This window comes from Phaethon lepturus, unplaced genomic scaffold, assembly GCF_000687285.1.
Source record: "Phaethon lepturus isolate BGI_N335 unplaced genomic scaffold, ASM68728v1 scaffold5729, whole genome shotgun sequence".
Classification (NCBI taxonomy): Eukaryota; Metazoa; Chordata; class Aves; order Phaethontiformes; family Phaethontidae; genus Phaethon; species Phaethon lepturus.
In genome coordinates, this window is record NW_010564055.1 from 29,531 (window position 1) to 42,656 (window position 13,126).

At 38.7% G+C, this 13,126-nt stretch overlaps 1 protein-coding gene across 1 annotated transcript in view; it reads right to left on the reverse strand.

The window, feature by feature from the left end:
• Positions 1-12,209, reverse strand: part of STAT4 (signal transducer and activator of transcription 4) — a 39,035-nt gene extending 26,826 nt beyond the window's left edge. The window contains exons 1-2 of the mRNA XM_010294732.1: positions 12,078-12,209; positions 10,387-10,531 (exon numbers count right to left, since the gene is read on the reverse strand). Of these exons, the coding sequence (XP_010293034.1) occupies positions 10,387-10,531; positions 12,078-12,205 (273 nt within the window). The 5' untranslated portion in view covers positions 12,206-12,209. The remainder of the gene's footprint in view (positions 1-10,386; positions 10,532-12,077) is intronic.
• Between the last annotated feature and the right edge of the window lie 917 nt (positions 12,210-13,126).

The window sequence follows — 13,126 nt, forward strand, 5'->3', positions numbered from 1 at the left end:
TAGGGACTTTCCTAGCATTTCTAGATACTATTTGTATCCAAAACTCTTAAAAACTCTCTCTCTCTTTTTGTTCCATTAAGAGAAAACCATCTGAATCAAGATATGAAGTGGAAATTGACTTTTTTCCTTTCTTCTCTAACTCACAAAGCTCTGATAATAAGCTGCGCCTGTAGTGATTCCCGTACTTCTGCCTACCTGGTGCTCGTTCAACTTCATTCAGTTTGAGCAGACACCAAGCAGGTCGACAGAGAACTGCTACCTGCCCTCTGGGAGCAGCAGCCCCTCAGACAAAAGCTGGAATAATGGTGGATCTGCAGTCTGAACGCTTGCAATCAAAGGCTAGGAACAGGCCTGGCTGTGACAGATGCTCTGCATGCTGGAGAGCTGGAACAGAGCTGAGCTGTGTGCCACAGTCGGAGCGGGCAACCCCTTCTGTCCATCTAGAGCTCGCTCTCTCCTAGAACAGCATATATTTGTACAATATATGCTATACTGATAGCCTCTTTTGCAGTAATCCAGCAGATGATTTGCAACTCCACAATAATAAATTGATAAATAATAAGCTGTGAAATTAAATACCTTGGTAATTCTAACTTATTAAATAACAATAATTAATAGAAGTCACAATAACCAATGTGTTTGACTCTGTCAAAATAATAACACTGAATTTTTTTCTCCCCATGTTTTATACTTCTCAGAGGTAATTAGACTTTAGAACATGCCACTTAGTATTCCCTTATCTATCTACTGCCAACTCTTGCTGTTATGCACTTCCATTTTGTCTTTGGTTGAGGACAGAATTTGCTCAAGATGACCTTGGCTTCTGAATGACTAACTGAAAATTATTTCCTATCATTGAAAGAGTAGTGTAAGTTGGAAAATAAAGGAAATTTAACAAAAAGAAAAAAGCTTGGGATGCAGGAATCCTAACTTAGTGTGACATGAGCACTGGCAGCCAGGAAAGGAGGAAACGTGTGGATTCTGCAGTTATGCAAAATTGTATTACGCTTAGTTAGTTACAGAGAAAACTTATAATTTATGTCTTTTGATAAATGCCAACAAGAGAAATTGATGATTCACTTTTCATCTGAAGTTTCAAATGGAAACATTAGTCTTATCTGCTAATATTACTGTAATTCATCTGTTCTTAGAAATTTTCTTTCTCCTATCTTCCATTTTGATGAGGTCTTCCATGTCATGATTTACAACAAACAGCAAATGATCTTATTTGGACTGGTTTCTTCTTAATAACTACCCAAATGATGCTAAATTTAAGCAAACAGGGGAAATTAAACTTCCATTATGAACAGGTAAAAATTGCCTCTGAATGCTGATGACATTCCCTCAGGAGAAAACCTTCCTACCACTGCCCAGCAGGCACTCTGTGTACTCCAGAGACATCTGTTGTGATAGTGTCTTACTAGATCATGAAGAACAACAGAGGCATTTCTGCAAAAACAATTTATACATTACAGTGTCCAGAGTTTAGAACCTTTAGCCAAATTTTAAAACAGCTTGAACAATTTGGGATATGTTAAGATGCATGAAACAGTGGCTGGGGAAATGCAAGATTTGATTCTGTACGTTGTAAGATCACGGAGAAACTTTAAAACACATATTATGAAACTTTAAAATACATGTGCTTGTAAAAAGAACACCAAACAACTGTCAGTTTTAGTATCTGAAATTTACTCCTTTTCCTGAGATGAATGAAGAATTCTAGACCAGAGATTCATTCTCTTACTCTTCTTCACATTTTTTTAATTTTCCAAAATTTAGCTTATTTTCCTGGGGGCAGCTCCATCACAAAGTGGATCATTCCCAACCACAATAATATTGGCCAGCTGCCTTTTCATGTGTCAAAGGTCTCTATGTACTGCACACATCTCTAAATGAATACTATACATGCACTACTTGAGTATCCTGACTGGTTTCAGAGATTAAAGTACAGGATTAGGTATTAGTGACTGTTGGTCTCCACTTATAATATAGAAGGATGTGCTCTGCAACCTTTAGAAAGTCAGTCAGGGGCTTACCTGCTTATCTCCTGGATTTCAAGGTGACCTGAAAAGAACTCCAGTAGGTTTTAGTGCTTTCTAATTCTTAAAAAGTGCTTCAGAATTTCATTGTGTTTTTCCCTGCTTTTCTCTTTTTTTCTTTAACTATCAAAACCATCAGCTGTATTTTTTTCTTGTTTCTGCTAGAAAAACCCTGCTTGAGCCTTGCAATTGTATGCAAAAATAGCTTTACTTGGAGGTGTGGAACCCTTAACTAGTATGACTGTTGATGTATTTGTTGAAGTTGAATGAATATTTAAAGAGGCTAATAGAAGGGAGGTGGGGCATGGGGAGACAGGAAACAGGATTACAAAGTCAAGCAAAATATATTTCCTTCCCTGTTGATCACTTGTGATACACTTATTTTACTAAGTTTGATACTCAGCATCTTTCTAGATAAGCAGATATCTCATCTTTCATGTAATTAAAAACAGGGAGAAAAAACCTGTTGTGTATCATTTTATTTTTGAAAGGAAAAAAACTTTGGTGTAGTTGTGTATCTCAAAGAAATGTGTGCGTGGGAAGGCATAACCATACACGCTTATTTTCCCATTTTCACCTTCAAATATGACAAACAACATTTTGCCTTGATTTGTTTTCCACCTTTGTTCATACATCCAGGCAGAAAGTCTAATGAAGACAGTACTAGAATACAAAGAAAGAGTTGGTCCTTGTGGTACCTTGATGTAAGTGAAGTGCTTGGGAGTTTTTTGAAAGCCTGTGTTTAAACAGGCATTCTTACTAAAAAAAAAAAAAAAAAATATCATTCTCTACTAGAAAGATGGCTCTGTTTTATCTAGGTCTTTAAGAGGAAGTACCTGTGACACTATCTATTCAGGCTGCTCTTGTTAGACTTTTATTTTTAGATTTCCCCTTCCCTCTCTCAAAATACATGAGAGAACTTAAAGGCAACCTCACCATTTTAGACAACTCCTGTGTGGGGAGTCCTAAGAGAGGTCTCTAGTGTTGTAGTTCTGCTTTTCTCATATTGTATGATGCATAACTTCCAAAAGATCATACTTCTTTTTAGGGCTTGTGCAACCAAATTGCACTAGGCAAAGCTGTAAAAGCACAGTGAATGACCTGTGAAGAGAGACCTTTTCTTCCATCCTCCAGTTTGCCCCCAAATTCCACTGCTGAGTGTCCCTCCAGCAGTCACTAAAACCAATCAAGGAATGGTCTATTAGAAACAGCAGATTTCTAAGCGGTGAGATATAGCTACAGAAAATATGTGTCTGTAGACCTCATCATCAGACAGCAGAGCTTTGCTGCCGGGGGGATGAATAATGTAGTGATGCTTCTTATTTAAATGAGATTTATATCAGAATAAATAAAAGTACAGTGTTGACTATGAAAAAGGGTAACACAGCAGAGGAGAAAGAGGACTGATTGTGTCCCCTCCATCTTCCAGATGCAAAGACCTAAGTATTATACTATTAACTAATCTCTCTGGCAGATGTTTGACTGCAACTGGGCCCTTAATACTCCAGAATGAACAAAGCCCACAAGAGGTGGTTTAGTTGGTTTGGTTGTATTTTTACTTCTGTTTGTAAGCTAACTCTTATTCATTCTACAAAAACAAACTGAAACATTTACAAACTGTTAGTTGTGTTCTTTAAATAGTAACTAGGAACTCAGAAATATTTTACTTCTAGTAAGTAACCTTTTTTCAGCCAACTATCATTGGTATCAATCATTTAAAAAAATTTTTAGTAGCTGATATGCAGTCACCCACCTGCAATCACTAGCAGCAGACAGCTAGCTGCTGTGCAGTGTTTCCCATTTGTACACCAAAATGTTTTGTAAACAGCTTTTAAAAAAAAAAAATCAATCTGAATTGTATTAGACCGCAGGACACACTGGTTTGCACACGCTTTGTTGATATGGCAGGTTACATGAGCACCAAGTACATGTAAATAACATTTTGAAATGTATCTTCTGTGGTGTATTAGAAACTTTCTCTATTTTGTTCCATTCTTGCCTGCTGTAAGCTTTAACAGGAAACTGCAACTCAAACATCAATGGCTATGTTTCCATTCTCCGCAACTGTTTCTCAGCACAGTGCTTATTAGAATTGTTTGTTAAGTACCAAATGGAATGTCCTATTTCAGATCTAGCGTTATTTTGTCCATTTTCTTTGATGTACAGAAATAAATAATCTTAGGATCCCTCATTGTGTGTACCTTTCTGGTACAGTGACTTGTGTAAACAGTCACCTGGACTAAAAAACCTTTGTATGCTCACTTTAGCTCTATCTGGAGAAGCACAAAGATGTTCAGTTCTCATTACAGGTGGAAACAAGCTGAGCAATATAACTGCAAATCTGAAACAGAATCAGGAACACGCTACTGTGTTACTGTTTTAAGTAGCATCGTTTAAAGTAAGATCCTATTTGTTTGTACTTCTTAGAAACAGAGTGAATTTTATATGCAAAGAAGCGCCATAATGTTAATATATATTAAGATGACACAGGATACTTTCAGATGCTATTCCAGATCTTTCCATTAAAAAGTAGGGATGTGTAGGAGAAAGATAATTAAAGTATTATTTCCCAACTCTATACTATAAGTATAGTGCTTCCAAAAGCCCTTTTGGATATAACTGGTTGGTGTGAATGAGCAAATTGGTGATTCTGCCTACCTCTCCTTCTGTAAGCACACCCCAAGGAGTTAATGGTGTGCACACACACCTGCTCGTTCAGGCAGAATCCCCATTTCCTGCCCTCCCTTCATCTTAGGCTCCAGCAGGGCTGTTGAGTGGATAAAGTTCACCAATACCTGAAAACCTGCTGTGAATATTAGAGGAGTATCATGAATATACATTATTTACAGCAAATTGTTCCCCAGAGCACACCATGTACTCATTAACTCAGGTTTCAATGGTAAATGAGCAGAGCAGCCCTTCTTCTTATTCCCAAAATCTGTTATTTTACTTTTATAAAGGAAGATTTATGTAATCAGATTTTCCCCTGAATACTGTAAACAGTGATGTGATACAGATGCATGTTGCTATTAATGAGAAGGGATTGCTTTCAAAAGTTACCTTGAGACTAGAGCATAAATGAGAGTTTCAGTTATGAGTAGAACAATTCTGGGAATTTCTGCTTTTTTCTGATGTAGTTGTCATGCACCCATCACAGTGAAGAAGCGCAGCCAGCAGCTCTTCGCTTCCTGGGAGCTCACCTGAGCCCATGCATGGGCCAGGCTGCATCCCACGGAGCTACACCTTGTCAAGCAGGTACCTGCTGACTGCTCCACAATTCCAGCTTGGAGTGAGGGGGGAAGAACATCTCTGAGATGAACATCACTGGATTACTCAGACACCCACAGGCAATCACCCACCATCCCATTCCTAAGTGGAGGTGGAGCAGTGGGACACTGGGGTATGGTGGCTATCTCCAATTGCCAGATACTCTAAGCCTGCCCTGCCTTGGCTCCTCTGGTGCACTGCAGCCCGGCTGCTCTCCCCTAACCAAAGATTTTGGCATGTGAGTCAGAAACATGGACAATGCCTCTCTTACATGAATGTCTCTGTATTTCACCAGTCATCTTTGTGTACTAAATGTACTCATGTATTGCACAGGAGCTTACATCAGGGACAGGTATGGTGTCATTTTAAAACATTCCTTCTGAAAACTAAGATGGAATTGTTCATGGGATAAGGTCATGTAGACTGTTGCATCTGCAGTTTAGTTCCTAGAAGTGCTAGGCAGCTCTTCTGAGCTTAACATCTGCCTTTTTAGGTTTTGTTGTCATGGCAACAACACAAACCATCTCCTTGTGACTAATCTGCTTTGCTTTTTTCCAGCTGCGATTTAAGCAGCAGAAAGAGCCATAGACATAGTTTCCCCTCCTCTTTTCCCTGCTGCCTCCAAACACTTTCTCTCCCCACCCCCTTCCAGAACCACTGCTAGGGGCAGCAGGAGTTCTGTAGGAAAATGGACAGAGGACTTAACTGTAGCAAGTGACTGCTGTGCTGTATTGTCTCCCACTGAAAAGCAGAGCAACAAAAGGCTGCTCTGCTATAAAAATGAATCCAATTTACTGACTAGAGAAGTAATAATAATTTAAGAAGTAAATATGAAGGATTTTGACCTAAAATGCTGACCCTGATTTTAATATAATATGTACATTTATACCAGATTAATGTCAAAAAGCAATGTTTCAATGAAAGCGAGAAATGGATAGAGAGGCAAATTATTGAGAGCTAGCAGTAATCTCAGCTGCTTGGCTAAGTTTCTCAACACTTTTTCAAGTGCTTATAACTTTGTCAAATTGCATGATTCCTGATCAGTGTTTCTTTTTGCCTCGAGATAACTTTTGAAATGTCAGCAGTCTGAGCAGAAATGTCACATTCCATAGTTATTTCTCTAATGGTGACAGAATATGGATGGTCCCTGTGGCCTAAAAGCAAGAGTGCCAGGCAGGCCCATCTTTCTGCTAAGACTTCTACCCTTTGCCCTTGACAACACCTAAGATTGGTGAAAGCTTTGTATTTGTGAGTATGCGGCAGGCAAGTTCTCACTTCTTCCACTACTTGCATCACTGTTTTCATGGAGCAACCAAGATGTTTACAAAAAGATGTTTCGGGTGAAGCTCAGAATTAAACATTTTCTCCGTTTTATAGCAAAAATGAATCCTAGGGAGATTCTTCAGATGGGGTGTGCTTGGCTGTATTGCTGGTAACTCGTAGTCATAAATGTCTCTAGATTCAGTAACAGCACCAGGAATCTTGATCCTAAGGAGTCCTTTCCTGCCTAGCAAACAGCTGCACAAGCCATTTGTAAAGTATGTGTTGCTTTGTCTTCTAAGGCTGCTCTTCATTAACCATGTAGTTGTATTTCTAATTAAAATTTCTAATTAAACATTAGTCCCTCATTTTGCCTTTTGTCAAGAACTACAGATTGCTTTTGAATGGCTCTTGTGTGCTCTCCAATTATAATTATTTTATTATTGCTATTGTCATAGTATTTAGGAACCTATACCATAGCTCAACATACTACTCTGCATACTTAGTGATAAATGCTGGTTTTCAGCATTATCTAGTTTGAAAAAATATTACTTAATATCATAATTTGGCTCAAAATAATGACCAAACAGTGCACACAGATCATGTTGAGGTTGAACAGCTTTGTGTGTGTGTGTGCATGCATGCTGTACATGTGTTTGTACATCTGTGTGTGTGGTATCGAGGGGAAGGAAGAGGAGTGAACTGTGAAATTTCAAAGAAGTGCTTGTGCTAGAGAGCAAAGCAGAGATAAAGGTGGGCTCATAGTAACTAACCTTCAGAGAAAATCCGCAGAGTCACCAGAAATGAAAAGGTGTTTACAAATGCAGCTTCCTCTCCTATTTAGGAACCCAGTCTTTCCTCCATTAAAGTCAGTGAAAATCTTGCCTCCCCTTCTGTAGGTGGTATGCTGGGACAAAAGGGACCATGGCACTGTACTGTGTACATCAGTCACCTTTTTCTGGTGTTGTCTCATGAAACTGTTACAAGCTAGCGTAAATTGCAAGAGCTGGGTATCTGCAAGTGCATCCAGCTGTGGAAGGGGGGCCAAATGCCCAGTTCCAAACTTCTCATATGTTAGCAATAAGATACAATCAGTGATGCATTAAAAAAAAAAACCACCTTAAGACCCATAATTACATACTTTGCATACTCAAATTTAAAGACATTACAGCAGATACTGTCCATACGGTGTGTCATGGACAGTTCATAGTCCATTTATAATATATCTGATAGTTAATAACAAGAATAGGATGTCAGCTGATTACAACTACTATGGTATTTTTTTCCTGATGTACTTACTGAGCAATAAAGAAATAATTTTAACAGCTGAAGCTCAGGAGACTGCCTATGCAGCTTTATAGAACATGCAGCCCATACTTTGGCTGAAAATACATTTAGCATCTGTGTTCTAAAAATTAGAAGTTGTAGCATAGTATTTTACACAAAAATCAAAAATATCCAGGTCACACATTTCTTAGGACATAGATCAAGTTACTTGCCTTATCCAAAATAATAATTAAAAAACTGCCATTGCAAGAGTCTGGTCCTACTCCAACCTATAGAAGTTACTTTGGAAATCAGAACAGACTGTGGGTGATAGTGCTAAAGGACATAAGAAATCAGGAAAAGCTCTAATAGTGAAAGCGCTGTTCAGTATCTGGTGGTTCGTGTGCATATTTGAAACTGAACGAGTAGCTTTTTAGCTAAGTACAGGTTATCTGCTGTCTCTTGTATCAAAGGGCCAACATTATTAGGGATGGAGAGAGCTACTGTATATTTTAGCTCGGCTGGAAACATTTTACTGCAAAGCTCAAGACTGAGATCCTTTTTAATAAGTGGTATAATTCCAGCATCACACGTGTCCTCTCACAATGCTTTAGACTGCAAACCTACGGATTGTTGCAACCCAAGGGAGCCAGAGAGACCTTGCTGCTTGAGAAAGCTTGCTATGTCAGGGCCTTGCAGTGCTACAGGGTGATAGCTGGTCCACGTCGCAACTTGTGCGGCATTTCTTTTCACAGTCAGCAATCAAGTGAAATGGTGGGTTGGGCTACCCCACATGGACCTTTACTGTTGCTTTAGCCAGGGATGGAAAAGACCAGCTCTGGTGCTGCTGTAACTAGTGTATGGTGACTGTAACCTCGCTGTACAGTTGTAATGGGGATGCCTGAGCATTTTGGCTTGTTCTGGAATCATGACTCAGATCCTTGCCACCTGAGAAACCACTTAATCAGAAATCAGTTAAAACTCCCCTTCTCTTGCTTTTCTAGAATAAGCCTCCTTTGCTTTGTGCTCTTCAGAAAGCACATTGTGATATAATTTCCAAATATGCCAGGACTTAATGGCCAGAATGAAAACTATTTGCTTTTTCACACTGGCTATTATGTAAACGTGTGTGTGCTGAAGGCCTGATTACTTTTCTTGGTACGCCAAATTTCAGAGAGCATGCAGAGCTGCCACTTCAAGTTTGGTAAAAACTTTAGAATAAAATAAATGGTGTGAAGAGAAGAAGGAACAGTAAGAGACTTCAATTTTGTAGAGCCTGTATGTAAATATGTACCAGTCCCTCTGCATGTGCACATTGTGATGATATAATCATAAATGCACAATCTTTTAAGCCAGGAGTACACCAATGCAGCTACTTGTTTCAGTGCCCTGAAATGCTCTTTCCACATGAATGCTACTGTGGGAAAATACCTTTACTAAGGTGATACAGCCCTGTCTCAGCCCTACTGTGGTAAAACCTGCCAAGACCATGGCAGAAATAACAGGTTTAACCTTTCTGCAGTTAACTCCAAAAGCAGTTAAGTAAGTTTGCTGTTTGAGCAGTACAGAAATTATGGATAGTGCTGCTACAAAAATCAGAAAAGAAACAAAAAGCAACTTGAGTTTTAAGTTACATGAGACTGCTCGCGTAACACTGGGAGAAAACGTGGTAACGATGGAAATAAAGTCATGTTTTTAAGAGGCCACCGTTAGGGATAAAGAATAGAAAGAAACACAGCCACAAAATAATTGGTAAGTTCATGCTAAGATTTTCCAGACCAGTGTATATATCAAACAAAGAAAATGTTTTGCAAGCAATATAATTGTCATTTAAGTACTTATGGAAAACACCATCAAAGAAGAGAAAAAAACCCCAAACTTTCATTAAACTCAGATGCCTATCTATTTTATGCAGAAGACAGATAGATGTCAGGAAGTAGGTGACAAATGAAGTGGAACTCTGAGAATCTTTGCCTTAGACAAACAATTATTAGAGAAACATTCAGCCAATCAAAATAAGTATCATTTTGCAGAAGCCTAACGGAAAATCCTTTAAGCCATTCATAACAAATAATCCTGGCTAAGCATAAAATAGCAAACATGCTAATGATTTACTGGGGTTCCTTTTTCAGGGTGATGCTTTAAGCCCAAAATATGTATTTTTATTTCTGAGATAACCAAAGCTAATCATAGTTAAATATCTGTATGTGTCTGAAAGGTAGTAATTACATTTGTAATAAACGTGATCACCCATAAGTACTATACAGTCTTATTTTCAAGAGCTGAGACAGATACAGAGCTAAAAAGTCACAGCACTTGTATCTGAGCAGTGTGCATTAAAATGTGAATTATTGTTCCACAAAATAACAGACTGTGGAATGACTATTTTGAATGATCTTGTTGAAGGCTTGGTCTTCCCATAGCTGCTTGGAGTCTATAGCAATTAGGACAGCTCTGAGCTGTGCACAGGAACACACCGCGTTCAACAGAGGTTGCGCACTAGCTTTAGAAACCAGCAGGAGTATGCAGTTTGTCATCTGAAGTAAAAACCTACCTGCAGCAGCTTCCTGATTCTTTTCAGGTTGTGTATCAAGAGAAGATTCTTCTCCTGTGAAACCCGGTCCAGCTGGTCGTCCACTTGTATTAGCAAATTCTGTAAAAGGATTGTTGCCATTGCTTCATTGTTGGACGCAGCCTCCCTAAAGAATCAGTGAATGAGAACCATACATCTTTAAAATGTCGCAGGAAGTGTCAATCTGTCTGTACAGAAAATTATAATCCATTTGGAAATTTAGGCAGCAAAAAAAGACTTTAAGTATATGGTGGCTGGCATGTAATTAGAGGTTTGTGAATAATTGATGTTATGATTCTTTTATTTATATTCACACAGATATGCAGTTATAAAGATAGGGTGAGGATGTTCTTAGCACAGGCTATGGAGTCAGCCAGAGGGGAGACAACCAAGGTTTTCTATTCTCTGGTCCAGTGGATATTTATATATTTTTAGCCCACTTCCTAGAGGGAACGCAGCTCATGCATACAGTGCCTCTCACTCTGTCAGTCACAGAGATATAATTTTTGAATTTGCTGCCCAGTTTCATACAAAGTTGACAGTGGGCTCGAAGTCCAAAAGATAGCATGTTCTTACAAATGTCACAGAAAACTGGCAGGTTGGTAGAAGAGAGGAATCCAAATTAGTGCCTCCACTGAAGAAAATGGCAGTAATAACTTTCTGCAGGAGGCAACAGCCAGATGGCCAGTCAGCAGATATAGATCTTCGCACCAGGCACCAGATGAGCCTTTGCCTGGCCAAACTATTTGGGGATACAGGAAAACTCTGAAGCTACTGGTGAAGGGTATGTAGGGGACAAAGGACACAAACACACAAAAACAGGCTTTACTGGTTCTGCTGTTTATGGAACAGCTTGGTACATGAAGGGCAATAACACAGTAGAGTTTGGACTGCATGGCATCCTTGTCCTTGGGATATTCTCTCTCCTTGCCCTGCAAATGGCAGATGCCTGTTTGAGATATGCCTGCTAAATCTGGCGAAAAGGAGATTTTAATGTTTCCCATGTTCCTACAGCCCCATAAACACTGAGCTATTAATTGTAAGGAAAGATTATATTCCTTAGCAGGTTTTTTTTGTTGGGTTTGTTGTTTGTGTTTTTTTCTTTTTGCAATAGTCTTCCAATAGTTTTGTGGATTTAGCCTGAATAATTAACATGTCTCTTTCTGGTATTAATAACATAAAATTTTTTTGGCATTTAGTTCTGAATTGTCTTAAAATAACCATCCAGTGAATTCGATCCAAATTTGTGCATAAATTCACCTTCTAGAGAATAGCTCCTGCAAATAGCTGGCTTGTTCCCCAAAATTATATGTCTAGCTTTAAGTGCGGTTTTGGACAAGTGAATAATTTTCTGCTGCAAGAGGTAAGTGTATAACATTTGCACTGAAAACTAACTTGCATTATCTTTTACTATGAAAAACCTGTAATACCATTAATTTGCTAGACCATTTTTATTGGATTTTGTTTAGCAGTGAGTTCAAATGAAACTTCACCTTCAGACATTCCTTAAATTCAAACTTTGACAGTTCAACGGGCTAAATTTCTAACTAGTGGAATACTACTCTTGGAGTGCAGATGCCTGCACAGTTCACAACTCAGCAGTAAAATCTGCCAGATAAGGAAGGAATTGTTCATGACTGAAATCATACAAGAGGGAATAAATTTAATCCTACCAATCTTGGCTTTCTATCCATTGTGCTAGTAGATGCCGGATTTCCATGGGGAAGTTATCATCATAGAACTGGTCCACCTGCTCCAAAAACTTTATTTCCAGCTGTTGAACTTGACTCCATTGGGACATACTGCAAAAGAGAAGATTGAACATGTTTGCCATTGAAAGGTGAATATTGAATTAATCATCCAAAGTGCATAAATCACTTATTTTCATTCTAGTTCTTATTATATAATATCCCTGTTTATCCTGTCTTTCAAAACAGACGGTACTTGACTAAAGTTAGTCAGTTAAAGGGAGGGAGAAAAGTGAGCAAGGCCATTAAAAGAAGTTCTAGCTCTTACACTTGAATGGGCACCTCTACCAATTTTCTTCCTTAAAACTAATGTTTTGGGGTACTGTATGATGCCTATAAAGCAGGGAGATTTACACAGCATCTCTCATCAGCAGAAGTAGTTTAGGATTGTACTCTTCAAATCCAGTTAAAACTATTCATATCAAAGAGTAGTAGAAAGCAAGGAATTTGCTCTCCTCTTAGTGAATTCATAGCACCCAAACTTTTCCTAAAGCTATAACAGCTGTATGTTATTGTGCTGTTCCTAGAGCCCACATCTTCTGTTTGGAGAGTACTGTTTGGTTTACATTCTAAATTGTGTATCTAGTACATCTTTTCCATTTTTAATTGCCATAGAATTCTGAGATTTGATGTTACCGAAAGAAAAAAAAATATTGGGAAGCGTAAAGTTGTATGAAAACTATAAGACAAGCAAGAGTAGCATCACCGAATGACAGGCACTGAAATTCTTACTGAAAAAACTATCCCAAGTAAGTTTGGGCTGTTTACTGAGATGCTGGAGTTAGAAGCCTTGTTGTTCCAGGTTTTAGTTGGGCTGAACGCATACCTGCTCCTCTCTGTGGACCCTTTAGAGATTGTTTTGGGTGAGTAGATGCCTCAGCCTGCGTGACTCTCTCTCCACTTAGGAGAACATAACCTATCTGATACCTGCACTGTAGGGTTGCACCACATGCTCATTAATCCCACTGGTGAAA